The sequence below is a fragment of the Cervus canadensis genome, chromosome 10 (genome assembly GCF_019320065.1).
Source record: "Cervus canadensis isolate Bull #8, Minnesota chromosome 10, ASM1932006v1, whole genome shotgun sequence".
Lineage (NCBI taxonomy): Eukaryota > Metazoa > Chordata > Mammalia > Artiodactyla > Cervidae > Cervus > Cervus canadensis.
This window is the reverse complement of record NC_057395.1, coordinates 74,046,100-74,071,526: the sequence shown is the minus strand read 5'-3', so window position 1 is coordinate 74,071,526 and position 25,427 is coordinate 74,046,100. Positions and strand designations below refer to the sequence as shown.

Below are 25,427 nucleotides of genomic sequence, written 5' to 3'. Positions count from 1 at the left end.
GGTGTCGAATCATGGAAACAAGGGCACAATACACAGAGATTGGAGGAAGCTGCAACATAGATTCTTCAAAAAACAGAGCACATGGCCAAACTGAGGTCAGAGGAAGAATACAGGTCACTAGAGGCAGAATTATTCCTACAAGGTTTGCTGTCTTTACCCGTGTTAAGTATTTTGCGTTCCGCTGCTGTTACCACGTGTGATGGAAAAAGTGCCAATGAATCAGTGCAGCGGTACCTCCAGTTCTGGCCAAGACCGAGACCCAGGGCCTGGTCTCCCTCTCACAGGAAATGGTTTAAAAACTAGATTGCCAAGACACTGGGCATCAGATAATAAAAGACAATGATGCCTTCGACTAATACATACTGCTCTATTTAAAATGGATAACCAACAAGGACCTACTACTGTAGCAGGGAGCTCTGCTCAATGTTATGGGCCAGCCTGGAAGGGAGGGGAGTCTGGGGGAGAATGGCCACATGTATGTGTGTGGTTGAGTCCCTTTGAGTCCAACAATAAAAAGTTCAAAAAATAAATCAATAGGTCAGTGATTATAAAGTTAAAAAAAAAAAAAAAACAACCCAAGGAAAGAAAGATCATAATGCTTGAAAGAGAGGAAACAAGTGGTGATCTGTAAGATTCTCTCCAGTGTGGGGCGCGTGCAGGGAGGGGGACCTGGCGGCCCCCAGCGTTCTCTCTGAATTGAGGAGATGGAGCTGCAAGTCCGGGGCGGCCAAGATGGTTAGACTTCACAGGGCCGGGTACCAGAAAAGAGAGGGCTCCACAGAGAAAGTGCACGGGAGATTTGCCGAGCTCCCCGTGAGAGCTCCCTTGAGTAATGACTGGCATATGTTTGTGAAGAAATTACTCAAGGCCAGGAGAGAACCACTTGAAATGATCAAAAGGAACAATCCTCAGAGCTCATAATAGAATTGAGAATAGTTCCTGTTCCCACCAACACAACTGGAAAACCTCATATTCCTGGGGCATTTAGAGGAATACTCAAGAGAGGCTTGCCTCGATACCGGGAAAATCTGTTAGGTAGAGACAGCTCTAGACCAGATGCTGTTTTCTGTTCCCCTCAACAAAGCTTAAAGTGAGACTTGAAAGCCTCAATCTATTTCCATGTAACAACTGCATCCCAGAGCAAAGCTCAAGAATATTCACACAAATAGAAAAAATATCCAGGAGTCAACCAGGCAAGATTCACAATGTCTGACATCCAATCAAAACTTATCAAGCAAGACTTCCCTGGTGGTTCAATGGCTAGGACTCTGCACCCCCAGTGCAGGGGGCCTGGGTTCAAACTAGATCCCACGTGCTGTACCTAAGTGTTTGCAAGCCACAACCGAAGATCCTGCATGCTGCAAACTAGAAGATCTCTCGTGCCGCATCTAAGACCCAGCACAGCCAAATAAATAAAAATAAATATTAAAAAAACTTACCAAGCATGCAAAGAAGCAGGAAAACATAGTTTATAATGAGAGAAATCAATGAAAATGTTAAAATGATACAGGTGACAGAATTAGAAGATAAGCACATTAAAACAGGACTGTGTGCCGCCTGTTCAAGGGGCCAGAGGAAAGCTTGGGTGTGTTAAATAGAGACATGGAAGGAAAAAAAAAGACCCATATCAAACTTTTAGAGATGAAAACTATGTACAAGATGAAAAAGACATCACTGGAGAGTAATTAACAAGCAGATCAGATACTGCAGAAGAAAAGATTAGTTAACTTGAAGACATGGGAAGGATATTTGAAAAATTTCCAAATTTGATGAAAACTATAAACTCACAGATCTAAGAAGCTCCATGAACACAAAGCACTAGAATCACAAAGACTACATTGAGGCCCATCAAAATTAAATTGCTTCAAACCAGTGACAAGGAGAAAATCTTAAATGAACCAATACACCTTTGGAGTTACCCTGCCATCATTTCCTTGTTTATGAATCACAAATGAGTTGATTGCTGGCGTAGAAATATGCAATGTAATAGACAGCATTCATGTTTGCTTATATTTGCAAGAGGAAATTCCAGATGGGTTCACAAGAACCTAGAACAGGGGCTAAGTACTAGGGATTTAGAAGCTGAGTGGATGTTGGATGAGAGTGGGATAGAGATTTCTATAGATGTTTAAAGTAGATAAATGCATAACCTGCTTTAAAAATTGATATGAAGGAGTAACTTTACATATATCTTTTTTGTTATTATAAAAGGAAATACACTGGCAATGTTCCTGGTCATCCAGTGGGTGGGAGTCTGCCTGCCAGTGCAGGGAGCACGGTTGATCCCTGGGCCGGGAAGGTACTACACGCCTCAGGGCGACTGAACCCGTACATCACACCTACTGAAGCCCACGTGCCCTGGAGCTCGCATTCTGCAACGAGAGAGGCCATTGCGATGAGAAGCCTGCGTACTGCAATCTAGAGTAGACCCTGCTTGCTGCAACTAGAGAGGGGCCCAAATGCAGCAGTGAAGACTCGGTGCAGTCAAAAATGAAAAGTGAAGGTGAAGGTCCCGCAGTCCTGTCGACTCTTTGCAACCCCATGGACTTCTGCAGGCCAGAATACTGGAGTGGGCAGCCGTTCCCTTCTCCAGGGGATCTTCTCAACCCAGGGATCAAACCCAGGTCTCCTGCATTGCAGGTGGTTTCTTTACCAGCTGAGCCACCAGGGAAGCCCAGTGCAGTCAAAAATAAATTAAATTAAAATGTAAAAAAAGGAAATAAATTGGCAGGAGGGGAATTAGGGAATGATGGCTAATGGGTGTGGAGTTTCTTTTGCAATGATGAAAATATTGTGGGATTAGATAGGGTGATGGTTGCACAACTCTATAAATACAGTAAAATCACTGAATCTACACTTTAAAAGGGTGAATTTTATGGTATATTAATTAAGCTCATCAAAAAATAAATGAAAATACAGGGAAAAAGGAATACATGCATGTTCATCATGAAAAAAATTTAGAGAAAGGGTTTTAACACAGGAAGGGGCCTTACGGTTTCCCAGGGGGGAGATGTAGGAGACTCAGGTTTGATCTCTGGGTAGGGAAGATCCCTTGAAGGAGGGCATGGCAACCCACTCCAGTATTTTTGCCTGGAGAATCCTATGGACAGAGGAGCCTGGTGGGCTACAGTCCATAGGGTCACAAAGAGCCAGACATGACTGAAACAGCTGACCATGGGGACTAATGCTCATTACAACCAGTGCTTCCCAGTGAGCAGAGAATATTAGTTTAGGGAGAGGGTCCCTGTTCAAATCTACCTGGGAAAACTGACTACTGAATTTCACTTCTGGAGAGCCACAAGGCACGTTAGTCTGCAAAGGCTCTGAAAAGTCCTATGTGTGTGTGTGCTAAGTCGCTTCTGTCATGTTCAACTCTGTACGACCCCATGGACTGCTTGCTCCTTGGAAGAAAAGCTATGACCAACCTAGACAGCATATTAAAAAGCAGAGACATTACTTTATCAACAAAGGTCCGTCTAGGCAAAGCTATGGTTTTTCCGGTAGTCCTGTATGGATTCGAGAGTTGACTATAAAGAAAGCTGAGCACCAAAGAATTGATGCTTTTTTGAACTGTGGTGTTGGAGAAGACTCTTGAGAGTCCCTTGAACTGCAAGGAGATCAAACCAGTCAATTCTAAAGTAAATCAGTCCTGAATGTTCATTGGAAGGACTGATGCTGAAGCTGAAACTCCAATACTTTGGCCACCTGATGCAAAGAGTTGACTCATTGGAAAAGACCCTGATGCTGGGAAAGATTGAAGGTGGGAGAAGGGGATGACAGAGGATGAGATGGTTGGATGGCATCACTGACATGATGGACATGAGTTTGAGTAGGCTCTGGGAGTTGGTGATGGACAGGGAGGCCTGGCGTGTTGCAGTCCATGGGGTCGCAAATAGTTGGACACGAGTGAGCGACTGAACTGAACTGCCAAGCTTCTTGGTCTGTGGGATTCTCCAGGCAAGAATACTGGAGTTGGTTGCCGTTTCCTTCTCCAGGGCATCTACCCCACCCAGGGATCAAACTCGTGTCTCCTAAGTCTACCTGCATTGGCAGGAGGGTTCTTTACTACTAGTGGCACCTGGGAAGCCGGCTCAGCTGGTAAAGAATCTGCCTGCAATTTGGGAGACCTGGGTTCAATCCCTAGGTTGGGAAGATCCCCTGGAGAAGGCAATGGCTACCCACTCCAGTATTCTGGCCTGGAGAACTCCAAAGAGTCGGACACGACTGAGCAAAAAGTCCTGCAGTGAAGACATCTAACTTCACACTACACACTATTTACCAAATGTATTTGATGTATATGACAATGACCTTTCCCAACTTCTTTATTTTTCAGTGAGTATTTGTGAGTGCCAGAGCTGTGAAACATAGATCATAGAGTTCAGTGGCCTGTCCAAAAACACATCTGGCTGGAGCCAGAGAAGGTGCTAGGTTTCATGAATCCAGCACAAACCAGCCTCAGAGGTCTCTGGATGAAATCATTGGCTTAGACTCTTTCACTGGACTTTTAATTTTTCCTATGCATCCTCAAATCACACATTTCCATGTTGCTCTCGAAAGGCTTATGTTGGGTTCTGAGCTCACTATTAACAATCCCTGTTGTTGATGTTGTTGTTTAGTCACTAAGTTGTGTCTGACTCTTGAATCCTCATGGACTGTAGCCCACCAAGGCTCCTCTGTCCATGGGATTTCCCAGGCAAGCACAGTGCATTGCCATTTCCTCCTCCAGGGGATCTTCCCGACCCAGGGACTGAATCCACATCTCCTGCATTTGCAGGTGGATTCTTTCCCACTGAGCCACCAGGGCAGCCAAACAATCCCTGACTTTGGTAAATAATAATAAAAAAGAGGAATTCCCCTGGAAGAAGGCTCTCCCACCATTTGTAAGGCTCCCCCGTATTCACCATATTTCACCAGCAGGGTGGCTCAACAATCTCAAATTGGTATTTCTCTTTTCTCTTACCAAAACTATATCCTAAAATGGAGAGTGCAGGAAAGAGAAATGAATCTGGGAAAAACATAAGGCCATCAAATCAGACATTAGGAGGAAAATAATATTTAACAATTTGTAGAGCACTTAGGTTGTGCCGGTGCTGTTCTGAATTTTTCACACACATTAACTCATTTAATTATCGCAGCACCCCACACGTGGGTACAATTTGTATCCCCATTTTACAGGGAAAGAAACCGAGGTACCAAGAAGTCACAAGGCTCAAAGTCACACGCTGGCGCACAGGAACAACTGGGAAGTTGGCTCAGCCTGACTTCAGGGTTACTGCCTTTAACGCTCATGTTACAGAAGCAACGAGAGAAATAATAAAAGTACGCCCAGTCTTGAAGGACTTCATCTGATTGCTCATGGCCATTCTGTATAGTCCCCCAACAGCCCCCTGGGCTCACTGCTCTTGCTATGATGCTGGTCCCACAGGTGAGGAAAGGGATGCCTGGAGAAGCCAAGCACCTCACCCAGGTCCCGCCACGGGACACAGTGCTGACTGCAGCCGGGTCCAGGGCTCTTGACCCCTCGGGGGCACCAGCAAGTTCTTATAACACACTCTCAAGATGTTTTTTTGTTTGTCTGTTTTTTCTTCTCTTTTTAATCTTTGTGGCCGTTTCCATGAACAGCAGTGTTTTAGCAGGAGAAGCCGAAATGGAACAACAACAAAAAATCAAACTCATAAGAAATACATTTCAGCTACGAAAACCCCTGGGTGAACTTAAAAAAGAAAATAAACAACCATGAAAAGGCTACAGGGGCTGTGAACTTTTCTTTTCTACGTTTACTGTACATCTGGCAGCAGGGCAATGCTATATTAGCAGGTACAGATCTCCAACCAGGGCCATGGGGGGCAGGGGGAATGGCTCTGCTGAAGTTTCTGGAAGTTTCTGAGATGGGGTAGAAGACCCAGCTGGAGGCATTTTTAATGCTTTCCTAATGTTTACCCTACACAAGTCACACTGCTGCTATTGTGCCTCAGTTTACCCATTTGTAAATGATGGAGTGGTCCCCGCTCAGGGACTTATTTTTGCTTCTATAAAATGATGGTTTTAATTCTTAGAAAAGAAAAGGACTCAGCTCAGCTTCTGAATATGGACCAATCTGACTCCAAGTTGATGCTTTCAGGCCCGAAACTCAGTCTCAATCTCTCTCCCTTCCTCTTTCAAAAACGCTATGCTTAACCAGCGTCTTCCATTCTGAAAGGCACATAGAGTATTGGAGAGTTTATTTCTCCTCGGGAACAACTTGAAAAAAAAAAGTTAATAGGAAGCACATGGGCACGGCGTGTGAGCCTTCTGTGTGTTTGCGTTTGGAAAAAAAATACTTAAGGAGGAATATGTCAGGCTTGCAAAATGCCTGGGCTGTCTCAAGAGCAGTTTATGGCCATTAGCATCAGACTGAAGGCAGTTAATTGGGACAAAGTCCAGCTGGCATCTGGGCCATGAAGACGATAAGAAAATAACCTGGACTATTCCCATGGTCCAGTGGGAGTGGATCAGGAGATGTTTTTCTATTTGTGAGGGCTGATGGGGGTGGGGTCTGGGCCAGGGCTCATCCACGGAGATTGGTCTTCTAGAAGGATCTATGAGAGTGTGGAAGGCAGACTGGTGTTGGGGTTATGTGCCTGGGCTCTGGAGGGGAACTGCCTGGCTTGAAACCCCACTGCCACAGCCAGCTGACCTTGGGCAAGCCACTTTACCATGCTGTGCCTTGGTTTTTCCACCTGTAAGATGGGGATATGACAGAACCTACGTCACAAGGCTGCTGGGAAGATCACGGGGAATGGTATATATGCAGAACGAGGGCAGCGTCTAGAGTCGGAAGGAGTCTGGGAAATAGCACTTGCAAGGGAACAGCACAGGCTCCGGAAATCTACTCTGAATCCCAGCTCTCATCGCTTCCTGGCCCTGTGATCCTTGGGCAAGCCACTTCCTCACGTTCATCGTGTCTAAAGCTGTGTTGAGGGAGCCCGCCTCCTGTAACTTCTGTAAGGACCAGAGAAGAAATCACATATTCTCTACGTCCCAGTACAGGGGTGCCTCCTGCTTCACTTTCCAGTCTCACATGCCTTTCTCACTACCCCCAGATTCAAGTCTCCACTGGAGTCTCCAACATTGCGAGTCTTTTCCTGCCTCCAGACCTTTGCTCCCGCTGGTCCTTTTGTGCCTGGGCTGTCCACTCTCCAGCTACTCACAGGCTGGTTCCTTTCCATCACCCCAGCCACCTGACCATCTGGGCAATGTCCATCACCACTCCCTTCATCAAGGCCCATCACAGCACCCTGTTTGGTCCTTCTTGTGATTTAGCACAATCTGTCATGATCGATTTACATAATTGCTCATTGTCTGTCTCCTTAGAAGCCCTGAGGCGGTCATGTCCACTTCTGTTGGAAAAGCTGAAAAGAAACTGGTTAAGATGGTTAAGACTGACCCCAGTGTAAGTTCAAGTTCAGGGTCTTCACAAGCCTTTATGATCAGGATTGTGCTACTGTTTACTCCCCACTTGAAGATGGGTCCCAGCACCTTATGCCCTTCCGTGGGACTCAGAACAGGCCCCCAGGGAGACAGAGGAGGAGCAGAGGAGGCAGGAGGGACCACAGCCAAGAGCAGGCTTTGAGTCAGGTTTGCGGTGGGGATCCATCAGACCCCCAAGACACGTCATGCAACCTGTTTCTCACTGCACTTGCAGTAAAATCTAAGCTCCTTGCCCTGATGCCAACCCCTCTATGACTCAGTTCTGTCTCCAATAAAATGCAGATAATACCAGAACCAACACTTTGTGGAGTGTCATGAAGGTTGTATGAGGTGATTAGCTAGTTTGCGTGGCATGTGGTGAGTGCTAGGTTAATGTTAGCTGAAGGTGTCATCAACAAACTCCACTGCAAATCTTTACATGGATGCTCTTCCAAGGTCTGGGCATTAATGCTCATCACCTCCTTTCTCTTACATACCCCTAAGACCATTTGCTGTCTCTTCATAATGCCTTTTCCTGAAAGGATGCCCTTGACATCCATTTAAATTGTTTCCTAATTAAAAAGACAAAGCAGCAAAACTTGCAAATATTTTTTTTCAAAGAAATGTAGCATCATGCATTAGCCCACCACCTCATCCCTACTCTTTCAACTTTGCACATTACTTTTCAGACTCTTGGTGGTCATTCTTATCAGCTTTCATGAAGGAAAAAGAGAATACCAGGGTGAGGATGCCCAAAATTACTGCCACCAGCCCTCCACTCCATGTATCAGCTCCAACACATTCCCTACGGGGCACCGGAGAAGGGAAGGGGCCTTTGGATGACGACAAGTGCAGGTGGGAACAGGAGAATGCAGCAGGCCAGTTCCTTAGGGTGCGTGGGGTTGGTGGAGTTACATGGGAGTTTCTTCCCTTTCTAAGGCTGCCCAATGGGGATGCGGAGCCTGGACCCTCCTGCCTGGAATAACAATGCCTCTACCCCCTGTCCAGTATCCCAACACCCATCACTTCTCTGAGTCTACCATGGTATCGCCTGTCCCATCACACTTCAAATCAAAGCCAACACCTCCCCTTTGCCCTCAAGGCCCTGCATGATTTAGCCCTGCTCTCCCTCAAGACTCTCTCCTCTTATACCCCCCCCAATCCTGCTCCATCCCCACTGGCCACTATTCTGTGCCCCAAACACATTAAGACACTCCCCCCCGCCCCGGCCCCCATAGAGCTTTTGCACAGGCTGTTCCTCCTGCTGGGAATGCTCTTCCCCCTGGTCTGCGCAGGGCTAGTTCTGCCTCATACTTAGGCCTCTGTCCAATGTCACATCTTCCGAGAGCCTTCCTTGATGACTTTATTAAAAGTTACCTTTCTCGCCTCTCTGGACCCCTCAACTATTCATCACTCTCCGTCCCAACACCACGTTTACTGGCTTCATTGCATTCAACCCCTTCTGAAATTAGCCATTTGCTACTTGCTGCCTGGTTTAATTGTCAGTCTCTCCCTCCTGCCCTCGTAATCGCCATGAGGGCAGGAGTCGTTATCTCCTCTGCCCACCACTGCAACTCTGCTACTTGAGATAGGTCCTGGCACATAGTAGGTACTCAATAAAGCTGCTGAATAAATGAACAAACGACTGGACACCCGACTCGGGCAGTGCCTTAGAGACGGCAGGGAGGGGCGCAGCTCTACACTCACCATGCATCTGGTAGGTGTACGGGCTCTGTCCAGCGGGTGGGGTGCTGAAGCTGGAGCCATAGCTGAGGAACCCACTCTGGCCGGGGGAATGGTTCAAGCTGTCTTCTGTCTTGATGCCTTGGAAGGGGGAAAGAGAAGTACCAGGCACACACAATTAGGATGCTTCCTTGGCACCTGCAGAAGAGCTACGGAATCAAGACAGCATGCGGTTTTATCAGCTTCCAAACTGGTTGCAAACTGGTGGTTTGTGAGCAGAAGTTACTCTACTTCAGCTGTAATTCAGTCTCACATGTCCTTCTTCGCCTGTGTATTTTACAGGGAAACCTGAAATTGGTCGCTTTTGTTTAAAAATCAGGAGATTTCACCCCAAAAAATCTAGACTTACGGCCTCTCTAGAGCAACAGGATGATCTAGAAACCTCATGACCATGTTCCCACATGACAATAGGCTGTCCCCAGAAGCGCCCCAATTTGTGTGTTTCCCAGGTCACCATGGTTCCCATACTGTCTCTGAGACATGGAGGTTGGTTTTTAAGGTGCTATTTTTCACCACAGTTTTTTTGGGTGTTTTCGTTTGTTTTTACATCCTAGGACAGGTTCAAAAGTGAGAAAGGGAAAGGCAGGCTGCATGGATCTCATCTTTTGCACATGTGGTCAGCTTCCTGCCTGGCTCTGAGGGTAACGAGTCCCCTACTCCAAGGACTGAGGCTTCCAAGGTGACTCAGCAGTAATAAAAGAGTCCATCTGTCAATGCAGAAGCTGGAGGAGACACAGGTTTGATCCCTAGGTTGGGAAGATACTCCAGAGGAAGACATGGCAACTCACTCCAGTATTATTGCCGGGATAATCCCATGGACAGAGGAGCCTGGTAGGCTACAGTCCATGGGGTCGCAAAGAGTTGGACATGACTGAGTGACTAAGCATGTACTCTAAGGACTAGCTCCATCTATGGCTTAAACGTCCATCAGGATTTGGGGTGAAGGTATTAAACGAACCATTTTCCCTCTGTAAAGATGATGCCACTTAATCTTAAGACATACTCTCCATGCTTCTCATGGAGGGGCCTACTTATCCAAAAGCCACAGTTACAAATCTGCCTTCTGCTTTAGCCAAACTCTGACATGCCTCCCCAAGGCACGGGCACCCATTCCAAGAGCAGCTGGCTGGAGAAGGAACTGTATTGAGGGAGGAAGCTGATCTATCATCAGTAGCCCATATATTGTATTTTTATTGAACACATAATCAATTTTGCTTATCTTTATCTTATAGGTATAAAATAGTATTTCAATACTACTTAAATTTGCATTTTTAAAAAAGGACACTGCTAGTTCTGGGGATGGTTTTGTAGTTATGATTTCCCTCCTTCTCACCCATTTACCCCCATAAATAAAGAGAATGCTTAATGTGGTAAAAACAATGGATTCTGACTCAAGTGGTCTGGGCAGGAGCCAGGACAGTTTGCTTCATTACTTGGTAACCTGGACAGTTTCTCCTCCCTTATGAAATAAGATGCTGATTCCCACTGGCAGGATTGCTGGGCGATCAAAAGAAAGGGAATGAACGAATACCTAAAGCTGTGAATGAGGTACTCACAACAATCCCATGAAATAGGCAATATGACTTTCCCCATTTTAATGGTTTTTTTTTTGCCAAACTGAGAGGCAGGCATATGGGAACTTAGTTCCCTGACCAGGAATCGAACTTGTGCCCCCTTGCAGTGCAAGCGTGGTATCTTAACCGCTGGACCACCAGGGAAGCTTCTCCCCATTTTAAAGATGTGGAAACTAAGGTTCAGAAAACCAGGCCACTTAGTCAGAGTCTTGCGATTAGCGGGTAGCTCTGAAGTCTAGGTTTTCTCTGCTTTCTCTTGATGCCTCTCAGTAATGGGTGTGAAGGGATTTATGCACTAGATGGTGCACGACTTCACTGACAATTATGACAGCTACTTGGCAACCTGTTTGGTGCCGGAGCCCAGCTGTCCCCTGTCTTGGCTTTCAACATGACTTCCTCACTAAGCTTAATCATTTTTAAAATTTAAAGTGAGAGACGTGTGACTCTTATTTTTCACGTGACCACTTTGAGGCCACGAAGGGTTATTAATTGACCTAATTTCATGTTGTTGTGTGTCAGGGGACAGGGAAGTCTGTGGAGAGGGAGAGAGATGAGGGAACGGCCAGTTGGTGGGCAGTCAGAACACACAACATTCGTTGATGAAATCTGCCATCGTATATGGGCCGTTTCATGGAGCCCCCAAACGATTACAGTAACACCAAAGATCACTGATGACAGACTACCATAGCAAATATAGTAATGATGCAAAAGTCCAAAAACAGTGCCAATATGTAACAGAGACATGAAGTGAGCAAATGTTGTTGTAAAAATGGCCTTGACAGACTTGCTCGAAGAATGGATGCCACAACCCTTCAATTTGTAAAAAAGAAAAAAAACCACAAACAATAAACCACAATATCTGTGAATTGTAAGATAGCAAAATGCAATAAAACAAGGCATGCCTGTATACCCATTCATTTATGTATAATCTGTGGCTGTTTTCAAGATACAGGGTAGCGTTGAGTAGACACCGTATGGCGTCTTTCATAGACACTGTATGGCCTACAAAGCCAAAAATACTTATTATTAAGCTCTTTACAGAAAAAGTTTGCCAACCTCTACTGTACATAAGGCCTTCCCAGGTGGCACTGTGGTAAGGAATTCACCTGCCAATGCAGGAGACACAGATTCGATCCCTGGGTTTGGAAGGTCCCCTGGAGAAGGAAACAGTAACCTGCTCCAGCATTGTCTGGAAAATCCCATGGACAGAGGAGCCTGGCAGGCTACAGTCCATGGGGTCACAAAAGAGTTGGACATGACTGAGCACACATAGCATTCCACATAAAGAAAGGCAGAGCAATGATATTAACAAAGTGAAAGTGATAGTAATTAGCAAATCCAGGGATGTGGGTATTTGACAAGAAAGGGAGATAACCTCCCTTTATTTTTCTTGTTGGATGGTCAGCTCATGGTTATTTATAGTGCTACTCTTTTACATATGTCTTAAATGTTGCATCACATTATGCTTGCATAACAAATCGAGGAAAAAAACACTCCACACTCCTGACCTCCTTGCCTCTAGTCTGCTCAACTGTGTTATTATTTCCCTGCAGCTATTTAAACAAAGGTAATAATGCTATTTGCCAAGGAGCAAGGAGAAAAGTTTCCTAACAAGATTCAGCAAGGTTTGTCCAGACAGTGAGCAAACACTGCTTGCTCGGGCACAGGCATGTGTGAAAGGCAAGGGCTTTTCAGCCCACCTGTCATTATTCAGTGATGCGGACATACCAGGTGTATGGCAGCCTGGCCTCTACTATATTGACTGAATGTTTCCCTTGGGCCAGGCCCTGTGAGCTAAGCCCTTAATGTAGATTAAGGGCTGACACATTGTGGTCCATGGACCCACTGTGGCCCACTTTTTGTTTGTGTAAATAAAGCTTTATTAGAACACAGACACACTCACTAGTTTACATATTGTCTGGCTGGTTTCAAGCTCCAACGTCCGTGCTGAGTGGCTGTGACAGAGACTACATGGCCCAGAAAGCTGAAAATACTTATGAACTGGCCCTTTAAAGAAAAAGGTAGCTGATCCTGGATGTAGATGATCCCATTTACAGCAACAACAGTGGTTAGGAAGCCAGACTTAAGTAGCACTCCCACCGTATGAAGGTGACTCGCCCTGGGTCTTAGGACCAGCAAGGGGGCAGAGGTGGGGTGTGAACCCAGGGCATGAGACCTTGCCACTTATGCTGTATTCTGAGGGCAGAGAGCCTCTGAAAGTAACTGAGCCTAACAAATGACTTTAGACCAAATTAATTTCCACCGGATGCCATGTTTTGTCTGGAAGCAGGGCTAGGGTTCTCTTTTATGCTGAAAAATAATCCAGCTTCATGTGTCTTGGCTGTCAGCCAGCCAGGGTGACTCACCTGTGATTTTATCACCCGTCTTCTGGCACAGGAGGGACAGAAGTTAGAAAAGATGCCCACACCAGTTGGCTCAGGTCCATCACAGGTAATCCCCCAGGATTTCTGGAATGTGTGCTCAGGCAGCCGAGCTCAGCGGTGAGGGGCTTGGACTCCAGAGCCCAGGCTGCTGGGTGTAATTCCACCTCTACCAGCGACCAACTGGGCAAGTTAGTTATCTTCTCTGAGCCTCTATTTATTTATCGCTTGAAAGAGGATAATGGTCGGACCTTCCTTGGAGAGTTGAGTGGGGGGTTAAAAGAACAAGTGGATACAGAGCGCTGAGAACTGTGGGTGGCAGCATCTCAGTGATGCAGCATCTCTAAGACGCAGCATCTCAATGATGGTGTCTCTGACGGATGCCCGACCCAGTGTCCCATGACTTGTCACTCCTAACGCCACAACTGCTTTTGAATATGTCTATCTCTGTCTGTCTACTGTCCAGAGCAGGCTTCTACCATTGCTCCACTCCAGGTTTCATCAGCCTCCCAACTTGCCTTCCTGTTTCTCCTCTTGCTTCTCTCCAATCCGATCTCCCCACAGCAGCCAAAGTGATCTTTTTTTTTTTAAAGATATATTTATTTATTTTTTGGCTGCGGTGGGTCTCTGTGGCTGCAGGCTTTCTGAAATGGTGGCAGGCAGGGGCTACTCTTCATTGTTGTGGGGGCTTCTCACTGCAGGGGCTTCTCTTGTTGCAGAGCACAGGCTCTAGGCAGGCGGGCTTTGGCAGCTGCAGCGAGTGGGCTCTAGAGCGCTGGCTCAGTAGTCGGGGCGCATGGGCTTAGCTGCTCTGAGGCATGAGAGATCTTGCCGGATCGGGGATTGAACCAGTGTCCCATGATTGCAAGGTGAATTCTTAATCACTGGACCACCAGGGAAGCCCCAAAGTGATCTTTAAAAATGCCAGATTGCATCAGACAGCCCTATGTTTATAGACCTGCCAATAAGTTCCTGTTTCACTGGAATAAAGTCCTCCCCAGGTGCTAAGAATCTGTCCACCTCACCTATCTCGTCTTGGTCCTGTGTTCCAGCCACTGGGCTTCTGGGGTTTGCCAAATCCATCTCCCTAGGATTCCCAGGCATCCTCTGCCTGGATGCCTCTCTTCCCATGCTTACTAATGGTTGTCTCTGTTCTCAGATGAATCAGCTCCTTGTGTAAAAGACCTTCCTTGGAGCTGGAACCTAAGTTAAATCTTGCTTGTTCTATTCATTTCATGATCTTGTCTTCCTTCATCCCATGCATCATAATCTGAAATCACTTTAACCTACCATTTTTAAAAGTTTATTTGTTTTTCCTCCCTCTAGGCCAGGGGTTGCAAGCTTAAACGTCTTCAGGCAGCTAATTTAAATGAGTAATGAGGGCTAGGAGAGGACTGTGGCCAACAAAGGCTAACAGGGTCAGCCCTGCACAGTCACCTACTTCTGATGCAAAAATGTGGGCCCAGGGCTGCCCAGTCATCTGCTGTTTGTTTTTTTTTAAGTCATTAGAAATACGAATTTCTATGTAAACACTTCCCATTTAAAAACTGGCAATTAATTTTTCCAATGTCAAGTATATTTTATAGGTTAAAAAGTATCCAAGGGCCACCTTATCTCAGTTCTAGATTACCTTGGCAGAACCCAGGCAGAAGTAAAGATAATTCGGAGGAAAACATCTGAAAATGGAGAGAGACATTTTCCTCCTGACATCCTCTGAGCACCTGGATCCAGCCATACCTGATATCAGCCTTGTCCCCAAGCTTACCAGTATGTGAATCATTAAGTTTCCATTTTCCCTAAGCCAGCTTGGGTTAAGTTTCTTACCCTTGCAATCAAAAGAGGCCTTGACATAGTCTCTAGAACTTGAACTGTATTGAAAGTGTCTGTCTCCAATCCAAAATCAGGCTGGCTGCATGCCTCTTTCTGCATTTAACTGAAGCATTTGGGCAGAATGAAGACTATGATGTAAGGGATCCCGGGGAAAGCAAGGGCTTGGTCAGGTACTCACTGTAAGAAGGGATTCCATAGGCTTGTGCTGGAGGCGGGTAAGCCGTGTAGGGGGAAGCTTGCTGGATCCCTGCACTGTACTGCGTCTGGCCGTAGGCTGCCATGGCCGAGGCAGGCTGACCGGGTGGGACACGCGGGCAAGGTCTGTGTGGAAGAAAGAAGATTAAATCTCCAAGCCCAACCTAGCACATCCCTCCCCCCTGGTATCACCACTACCACCATTTCCCTTCAGGTGATTATTTTTATTTTTTTGGCCTTGCAGCTTTTGGGATCTTGCTTCCCCGACCGGGAACTCTGGTTCCAGCAATGAAAGCACTAGTTCCTAGTCCCTGGACCACCATGTACTCTTTCCAGGAAAGAGACAACTTACTTGTTTATCAAGTCCTATTTCATTTTCCTTACCTGGGCACCAGGAAAACAACACTTCCTGGGTCCTTTGCAGTCAAGAGTCAACCACGTGACTGGATTCTGCTCAACACAATGGTTTAGCCAATAAAACCATCTCCTCAAAACCCTGCTGCCCTCTCTCCTCTTTCAGCAGCAACTGTGGAGGGTACCAGCTGAGAGGGGGGAACCAGCAGGGTTACACCCTGGAACCCCAAGTCAGCCTGTGGAGGAGAGCTGCCTTGGAGAGGTCCGTGAGATCCCTGGGTTTTATTTAAGAAACAAACCTTTGTTGTGTTAATCCACTGGGACCAGGGTTTATTGACTACTACAGTACAGCCCATTCCACTGTGACTATTTACACTTATTTAGACACATTCCCAACTGATACAGATTCTACAGGATTGCCAGTCAAGATGCCCGGCTCTGGGCCATGGGGTGGGCACAGGGTGCCAGATTATCCAATCAGATTCTATTCTGGGAATTGAAATCCTGGGCTGAATAACTCATTCCAACAACCACATTCTGAAAAGAGTGTTTTTATTCCCTTCCTATTGCTTGGACCCCAGAAGCGGTGCTATTCTGGGTCTTTCTCAAGACCTGATTATCCCAGTTTTGATCCCACTGTGAGCTACTCCAGATCTTCCAAAAAAATTCCTTTTGGGCTTACATCAGCTGGGGTCTGGGCTTCCCAGGTGGCGCTAGCAAAAGAATCTGCCTGCAGAGGCAGGAGACATAAGAGATGCGGGTTCGATCCCTGGGTCGGGAAGATGCCCTGGAGGAGGAAATGGCAATCCGCCCCAGTATTACTGCCTGGAGACTGCTACGGACAGAGGAGACTAGGTCCTTGGTGTCACAAAGAGTTGGACGTGACTGAGTATCTGAACACAGCTGGGGTCTATTTGTCTTACTTGCAACCAAAGAACACAAATGGATTTCTTACTCCAAGATGAATAATCAGTTCCATGAACAGCTAGGATTTAAAGGGCCACTGAGGGACTTCCCTGGCGGTCTAGTGGTTAAGAATCTGCCTGCAAATGTGGGAGACATGGGTTTGATCTCTGGTCTGGGATGATCCCACATGCCACAGGGCAACAAAGCCCACGTGCCACAACTGCTGGGCCCACATTCCCTGCTACGAGAAGTCCACACACTGCAGCTAGAGTAGCCCCCGCTTGCCACAACCAGAGAAAGGCGATGAAGACCCACTGCAACCAAAAATAAATAATACTAGTAAAAAATCCTAAAAAAGTAAATAAAGGGCTGCTGATCTACGACATCCCTAACACAATGACCGCTAGTAATCACTGAGCTCTGACCACAGGCTAGGAATTGTGTCTCACAGGCCTGACATGGTCTGTGTCACATCACATACTGATATCAACTCCCTGGGGTAGAGGCTCTGCTAACTCCCATTTTAGAGAAGAGAAAACGGAAGCTCAGAGACCAGAAGTCATGGCTAGAAAGCGGGAAATCCAGAATCTGAACTTGGAAGTCTGACTCCTGAGCCCACGTGGACTTGTAACCATGGAGTTCTGCTGCGGCTCGGGGACGGGCCCGGGACTGACTCAGTCCTCCAGGCAGCAATTAATAAAGTCAAGGTTAGCTCATTCTAACCGGATGGGGACAAGACGGTGAATCTACGGATGCAATTTCTTTGGCCAGTGCAGTCTTTTTTCTTAATTTGGAGTTGCCAATATTTTAAAACCAGGAGAGATCCACACGTGAACATACACACTCCCTATTTCCCCCTTCTTTTGCAAAGCAGATGCTTTGGAAAGCCTGGGTCTGCTCTCCTGGGTGCTGTATTCAGCTGGATTTGAGAACATCTTCCAACTTTCACACTATCCTCAATAGTCCTTCCTGTGATAAAAAACACCGACAATTCTTGGGTCTATGGTACACCAGGCACTGTCCTGATGACTGTATGTGGACTGGCTCATTTAAATCTCATAGCAACTGTGACAACCCTTGGAGGCAGTTACTATTCCCATCCCCATTTTACAGATAAGAAAACTGAGGCAGAGAGAATGCACACAGCTGATCCACGATTTGAACCCTGGTTCCAGAGCCCATATCCTTAACCACTCCACTAGGACACCCAGGCCCTTTAGGTCAAAAACCCAGACATTAAAGTTCTGTGCAACAAATTATATCTAATCATTCTGACCATGAGTTTATCAGTAGATGGTAGTGAGATTCCCAAGCCTGTATCTGATTCCATTTTGATGACATTAATACAGTAAAACCTTCTCATTTCCAGTTTCTCCTACATATGAAGCCTAAAGGCATGTATGAGACAGATGTAAAAATTCACAGAATTATAAAAAGACGTTCTCAGCCCCTTTCCTTTTGACAACTTCTGTGCCAAAGGGTCAGGGAATTTGTTCCAAGATGCATAAGAAAGTTGCTTGTTTTGTAATTTGTCCCAAGATGCATAAGAATGTCACTTGAACTGGAGACTCCAGACCCAGTATTGGAAGGTGTTTCATCAGTCAAGACTCCCACCCTATGAGGTGCCTGGAAACACATCCAGAGCATGGGACATAGCACTGAGCAGAGAATTTTATTTGAAAATGTTCCCAATTTACACCTGTCTGGAAGTAGAAGGTGGAAATCTGAGATGATCCATTCCTGCTTCCCATCAAAACTGATGTGAACTTCTTAGAATAAACTGGGGCTCGAATGAAAAGCCAGAGAGAGGACGAGGAAGCTCTCCAACCCCAAGGCCATAAAACTAGCCAGGTAGATTTAACAGACCTCAGTTGCTACTGACAACCCCCAAAACATCTTCTGGAGGGAAAGGAAGGCTGAGAAAGCGCGTTCCTTACAAATAGCTTCTCCGGGGTCGTCCGGGGACGAAAATATCCAGCTATGGAGGAGGTGAGCATTCAGAGGAGGGCCATGCTGACCGTCTGGCCAAGCCTGGGGCTTCTCACACTGCAGGGAGCAGACAAGGTGGCTCCCCAATTGCCCTGGGTAAGCCCTGTCCATCACCAGACTCCCACTGACCCCTGGATGCAGCTCTGGTGGAGCATTTGTACTGTTCACCATATTGAGATCTCTGATCTACTGGTCCATTTCCTACTAGCCTGGAAGCTCTCCGAGGGCAGGGGCTGTGTCTCATTGATCTTGCGAGTCTCCAGAGCTCCTAGGAGATTTGGTTATCGGGCAGTGTTGGGTGAATGTTTGAGCAGAAAGAAGGGAAGAAGGAGGGGGGAGGAGGGTAAAAGATCAAGATGGGTAAAGAGAGAAAGATGGGGCTAAAGGAAGGAAGAGGAGAGAGAGAGAAGAGAGAGAGGAAAGGAAGGAAGGAAAAAGAGAGGGGGAGAGATAGAGAAGCAAGAAGGGAGACAGGAACAGAGAAAGTCTATGACAGGAAAGGACAGGAAGGAAAGGAAGAAAAGTTAAAAAAAAGGAAGAAAGAAGAAAACAACACCCAACACTCCCAGAACAGTCTATTTCATACCCCATTCTGAGTGCCTTTTATGTGAAACAGACATAAGCATTGTCCCCATTTTCCAGATGGGGAGACTGAGGCCTGGGGAAGTGGGGGTCATTTGTTCAAGGTCGCTCAACCAGTAAAAGCATCACTGGGATTCCTCTCCAGGGAGTCTGGCTCCAGAGCCTCTGCCTCCAAGGAGAAAAGGGAGAGAGAGTGAGAGGAAGCTAAGGCAAGGGTACTCACCTTGCGAAGAGCTGGGACACACTCGGAGCTGATGTGGTGATGCCTGGAGGGGAAAAAAACATTTGAAGGACTTGAGCTGTCAGAGGGATGGTCCCCAGAAGCTGTGACTTCAGATTCCAGGTTGAGGGGGAAGAAATGCACGGAGTTGCTGTCAGGGACTTTCTCAAGCACACAAGCTTATCCAAGCCACACCAATGTAGCACTTTCCTTCTTGAAAAACCTTCTCCGGGTGTGCTCTGTCTCCAGGTACTAACTGAAGGACTGTGTGTATACAATCTATAGCATCTTGAAACATCAGGGTGGAATCCATCCCCCCACACATTGTACAGATGGAGAAACGGAGGCCAAAGAGACAGAAGGAATGTGCTTGAGCCAGGCCCATGACCAGATGGCAGCTGGCACCATTTCTATCCTGGATGGAGACCCACTCTTTTCCTTGCTTTAAAGGCAACCCCAGAAACCCGGAAAGGCAGATACCGGTTGGCTTTGGCTATCCGACACCCATTTTCCTTTCTTCTGAGGACATCACATTGATATTCCTCCTCTCCCTCCCCAGTTTCAGTCCATGGGGTTGAGGTGGGGCTGGCTCCAGCACTTAGGGGAGACACATCTTGGGTTGTCTCTGGGGCTCCAACTAGAGTGTGGGGAGGGAGATGGAAGACGCCTGGGGTCCTGGTACAAGGGCTGTGTCCCTGGGCACTCAGCCTCCAACCATGGTTGGGAGGCAATGATCAGATGATGAAAAGCTGATACAATTTTGCTGGGAGAGATGTTGCCAAGAGCATCATTTTAAACACCATTAGTTCATGGGGGATGATTTTGTGCTGTGTCATCTTAAAAACAACGCAATGTCCTCAGCGTGGAGCCCCGGCAAGTTCTAGATGACATGTCAATTGATTGTACCAACCTGCCAATTCACACTCCCTGGTCTGCAGGGCAGGGGCAGAGGTGTCCCTGTGCCTCCCGAGAAATACTCCACACCCTCCAGAGCTCTGAGCCACTCTGTAAACCAACCCGCAATCCCAGCTGTACCTCCGAGTCAGCACTGAGACCTTGGGCAGATCACCCACAGTCTCCGGGGCTCAGGGCACCCTCCTGCGAAATGGGGGAAAACATTTATCTCACAAGGGTGCGTGAGGATGAAATGAGATGATGATGATGGTAATGGTGATGATTCTATCCATCATTTACCCTGAGCCTGCTACGTGCCAAACTCTCCTGTAAACCTGTTACCTGGATTCATTATTTTAATCCTCATACTCCTCCCCCCAACACCTTGAGGAGGGTTCTGTTCCCATCCCTGTGTTACAGATGAAGGGAGGTGAAGTTGACGGGTCCTAAGGGGCAGATCCATGGTCTGAACTCAGGTGGTCTGACTCCGGAGTTCAGCCTCCCAAGCAGGGCACAGCAGCCCACGAGGGCAGTCATCATCATTAACAACAACCAGTCCCCACCAACAAGCTCACACGTGCCAGACTCTGTGTTAACTGCCTGGACTCACTTCACTCCCATGGCAATGCTACAAGGACACCCCGATTGTACCGATGTGGAAACCAAGGCTCCAAAGGCTAAGGTGCCTTGCTCAAGCCTGCGGACATGGAAACTGGGACTTGAACCTAAGGCTGTTTAGTCCCAGTCTATTTCCTTTTTTGGGGGGCGGGGTGCTGTGCCTTGTGGCATGTGGGATCTTAGTTCCCTGGTCAGGATGGAACTCGTGCCCCTGCATTGGAAGTGTGGAGTCTTAACTGCTAGACCGCTAGGAGATCCCAAGTCCATTTCCTTAATCATCTCCTTGGCTGAGTCAAATTCTGTTTGAGTCCCAAGCTACTAGGGTGAGGAGGCAAGTCCTGAAGTCCACTTAGAGAGCTATAGCTAGAATTTAAAAATAAAACAGGATGGACAGCATCAGCATATATTGTCCACACAGCACATGAGAAGGAATCGTGGAAAACTTTTATTCCAGCTATAAATGTGAGAATGTGATGTGTGTGTGTGTGCATGCTCAATGACTGTAATATAACATATCTTCCTATGTGCTGTCTTTATAAAAAGTCGGGCCAACAGGGGTCCAATGCCAAGGAAAGGCCCTGGCTTCCAGTGGGTGCTCCCTCATTGCTAATTTCCCTGCTCTGGGTTTTTGCCCCAGGCGGAGCCTCCCATATCCCCCTTCCTCAGCTTCCCCCAGGACCGTCTCCTTCTGAAACAGCCTCAGTTTCATTACTGGTAAGAAGCACGTGATTTATGTTTAGTAATAATACTACATATGTTATTGAATTAAACATTTTGAGCTGTTTTAATAAACATGTAAATATTCATAAAAATCAAAATCTATGGAAACACTCCCGTGGGCTCAGATGAACTCGGCATTCTAGAAACGTGAAAAAAGCATCTTCCCCTGCCTGCAACCTCTGCGCCCTGGTTTGTGAGTTCATGCGGTGCTGATCACCTCCTCCGTTCCTCTGAATTGCTGCGCGCTCTGCCCTCCCCACACGGGCCCGTCTCCCTCTCCGGCCGTTCAAACCTCCTATCCTCTCCCTCTTCCGCCCCAACAACCCCCAGGAAGGCTGCACTAGCCAGAAACAGGCCTTCAGTCAATGCTAAGAGATTTTCCTTCTGCTGATGATGTGCTTTTTGAAAAGCACAGGCTTTCTCTTATTTTTTTTTTAAAACTGGTATCACATTTAATTTTTTTGAACCCAAGATGCCTGGGAGAATTGGGAACCTGGAAAATGAATGTATTCTATAATCTCCTTCCCTTTCTTCTTCCTTTTTTTTCCCCTGGTAAGGATGGCATGGACCTCCTGGAGAATCCTGATGGGATGTGACGACACTGGGTCCTCAAGTTCCTTCCCGTCCTGTGGGCCCTGGAGTGGGACCCGCCCAAGGGCGGCCACGTTCAACTCTTTGGGTGCAGAGGTGGGGTAGGGACTCACCGAAAGCAGAGAGCCTCTCTCTTCCTCTGCTGGGGTCCAGGGATATTAGTCCTGTGGACCAGGAGGCCCAGCTGCAGTTGGAGCCATACGTCGTCTGAGTATCAGGAAAGGGCCTGATGGAGTGGTCGTGCGGGCAACGCCAGCCCCAGCATGAAAGGTGGAAGAGTGGGCATTATTGTTCAAGTCGCAGGAACAGCCTGGTCCTCAGGGGAGCCCTGGACACCTTTCAGGGACCCCCAGAGTCACCACTCTCTGGCTGCTGTTGTATGTGACAGCTTTCTCCAAATGGTAAGTCAGAGCTAGACTTCCCTGGGGTGGAGACCATGCCAGACAGCATTCCATGCAGCTCAGGACTGGTCTGGCCCACAGATCTGGCAATGCCCCTGGGTGTAGGCATGACCCTCTGGACAGCAGCATGCCCACTGAACCCCAGCTTGCCAGAGGGATAATGTGGACTGCGGTCACGAGTCTCTCCATGAGGCCAGTGTCCCAGACCCAGGGGGCATGTTGGCAATCGAGGTGGTCATACTGCCCCTGGTCACCCCATCACAAACATGGGACCCTTAGCACAGGAGGAGAAGACCTGTCAACTCTTGTTCGCAAGTGAGCCCCAAGGGTGGTGAAGACCCCACAGGCTGTCACAGCATCAGTCCTTTGATGCTGGTGGGATCCAGAGCCTGGAAGGTGGAGATGCCCTTCCCACTGACCGCAGTGTTCTGTTCTCAGACTTGGCCGTGCCACTGAGCATGCCATGATGGACAAGACTGGGGTCAGTGGCAGAATCACTGACGGCAACTTATATCCACGTTGATGGTGACTTATATCCACGTTGGGGCTTCCCAGGTGGTGCTAGTGATAAAGAAGATGCCTGCCAATGCAGGAGATGCCGGAGATGCAGGTTCGATCCCTGGGTTGAGAAGATCCCCTGGAGGAGGAAATGGCAACCCACTCCAGTGTTCTTGCCTGGAGAATCCCGTGGGCAGAGGAGCCTGGCAGGTCGTGGTCCACAGTGTTGCAAAGAGTGGGACGCAACTTAGCACTAGCACTAAACCCACGTTGCCAGTGGTGAAAACAGCCCTGGCGACGCGACTCAACGTAGCCAAATCTATTTACGCCAAGGTTAATGACGTGTCTCTGAGGGATGTGGTTAATACAGAAACTGGGGCAGCTGGCTCTCAAGGGAGGGGCAGAGAGCCTCCTTCATTTGTGAATTGAAAGCTCTAAGTCCCTTCTTCCTCCCCAGCTTCCTACGGGTGAAGGGAGAAGGATTAGCTAAACAGACAGCCAGAGCCTCAGGATGATCTCATCCCTTCATTCATTCACCACCACATGCCAGGCACGTGCTAGGTAATGGGTTACAAGAATCAGCAAAAACAGTCAGGCTTCCTGTAGTCATGGACGCTCCAGTTTAGCAAGGGAGTGAAAAGGAGAAGTGTCTGTCGCTCAGTCGTGTCCGACTCTTCGCGACCCCATGGACTATAGCCCACCAGGCTCCTCTGTCCACGGGATTCCCCAAGCAAGGATACTGGAGTGGGGAGCCATGCCCTTCTCCAGGGGACCTTCCCACCCCAGGGACTGAACTCGGGTCTCCTGCACTGCAGGTGGTACTTTATTGTCTGAGCCATCAGGGGAAGCCCACTTAGCAGGGGAGACTGACGGTAAACAAATACACCGGTAAAGGACTTAATTACAATCGTACCAAGGTGCAAAAGGAAGAATGGATACCGAGAAGAGTGCCTGGAACACGATGATGCTCACGATTCGCCCGGGGATCTTCCTAAAATGCAGACTGCAAGTCTGTAGGTCAAGGAAGCTCCCAGGTAACACTGACATGGCAGTCCCGGAAACCCCACTTCGAGCAGTGAGAGTTTAGACCACAGGCTACCAAGGAATTGCAAATTACTAAGAAGTCCCAATTCTGGCTTCGTAAAAGTAAATCTTCATTCCAGAAGTCACAAACTCAAATGCATACCGGGGCCAAGAAGGGAATATAAATGATCTAATGTAATATGAGTAAACTAGAGCTGGGGTCTGTGTGTGTGAGTGCACATGTGTGACTGTGTGTGTGTGATTGTGTGATGTAACTTACCCACGGACAGACACAGTTGGTTCATTCATTCAACAATGTTTACCGTGCACCTACTGTGGGCCAGATTTACAACTCAAGTCTCATAATTTGTTGTCTTCTTGTTCCTTCCAAAGAAAGTACATGGGCTAAAGGGATCAGAGCCAGATTCAAACCCTGACTCTGCTGCACTGTAACTGTATGGCCCTGAGTCCATCACTTCCTTTCCCTAAACCTCAGTTTCCACATCCATAAAATGGGGCACCATCTCATCCCTGTAGGGCTGTTGCAAAGCAGGTATCTACCCAATGGTAACTGACCAACACAGAGGAGCTCTGATTAGCTTTCTATTCTCCTGGGGCTCTCGCTTAATCCACTTCTCATTGTAAGCCCAATTTGAATATTCATACATTTTTCTTTTTTTAAACCTCTCCTTTCACTGGGAGGATTAAGAAACTAATGATTCTGAAGGCAGTCACCAATATTATGTTGCCTAATTGGGCGCCAGGGGGCCCATGATCCCCAAGAGATGAGACAGTTTCTAATGCGAGATGTCTTGAGGCAGGTGTGTGCTGCGGAAGGTGCATGTCTGTGTTTCATCAGCTCACCTCCCTCCCGTGGGTGCGTTAAGCCGCATGGAGACCAGCGGCAGCGACCGTAGGAGGGAGCACTGTATGAGGAGTCCAGCGTGTACACCACACAGGTAGAGGTCATTCTGGGGGCGGCGGCCCCCCAGGAAGCCCGCTGAAAAAGGCTTCAAAATGGCAGAGGTCAAGCTGATCTGTGCCTCCCCAGGCCAGATCCAGGCAAAGCTCTGGGCAGCTCAACCTGGCTTGGGGGACATGAAGGAAAACCTGCCAGCCCCTGGCTAGAGCCGGTGACTGAAACTGGAAATGAAACCACATCACGCCCAGGGGCAGAGGAGGTGCAGGAGGTCTGAGTGCAGATGCCAGCCTGCTGGTTTCGCAGGGCGGTGACTTCACCTCTCCAAGGAAACCCTTAATGAGATTATAGTCTCAGCTTTTGCAAAATGTGTCTCATTTTGAAAGAAAAAAAAAATTTCTTTTTCTTGATTCAGCTTTGCTTCCTTAGTTCCACAGCTTTTTCCCTCCTCCTTCCAGAAGACAGGATATAATTCAAATCCAATTTTGCCTTAAATGGTAACGAACAATAGCGTCTATTTCTCAAGTGGTTCCTACAAGC

General features: G+C 47.5%; 1 protein-coding gene across 4 annotated transcripts in view; it reads right to left on the bottom strand.

Annotated features, from left to right (window-relative positions):
- Nucleotides 1-25,427, bottom strand: part of EYA2 (EYA transcriptional coactivator and phosphatase 2) — a 253,650-nt gene that overhangs the window by 139,223 nt on the left and 89,000 nt on the right. For 2 of the 4 annotated variants that reach the window (XM_043479366.1, XM_043479365.1), the window contains exons 3-5: nucleotides 19,227-19,269; nucleotides 15,156-15,298; nucleotides 9,157-9,273 (exon numbers count right to left, since the gene is read on the bottom strand). The exons of 1 other annotated variant lie outside the window; for it this stretch is intronic. In XM_043479366.1, the coding sequence (XP_043335301.1) occupies nucleotides 9,157-9,273; nucleotides 15,156-15,298; nucleotides 19,227-19,269 (303 nt within the window). The remainder of the gene's footprint in view (nucleotides 1-9,156; nucleotides 9,274-15,155; nucleotides 15,299-19,226; nucleotides 19,270-25,427) is intronic. One more of the 4 variants, XM_043479369.1, reaches the window with a different exon arrangement.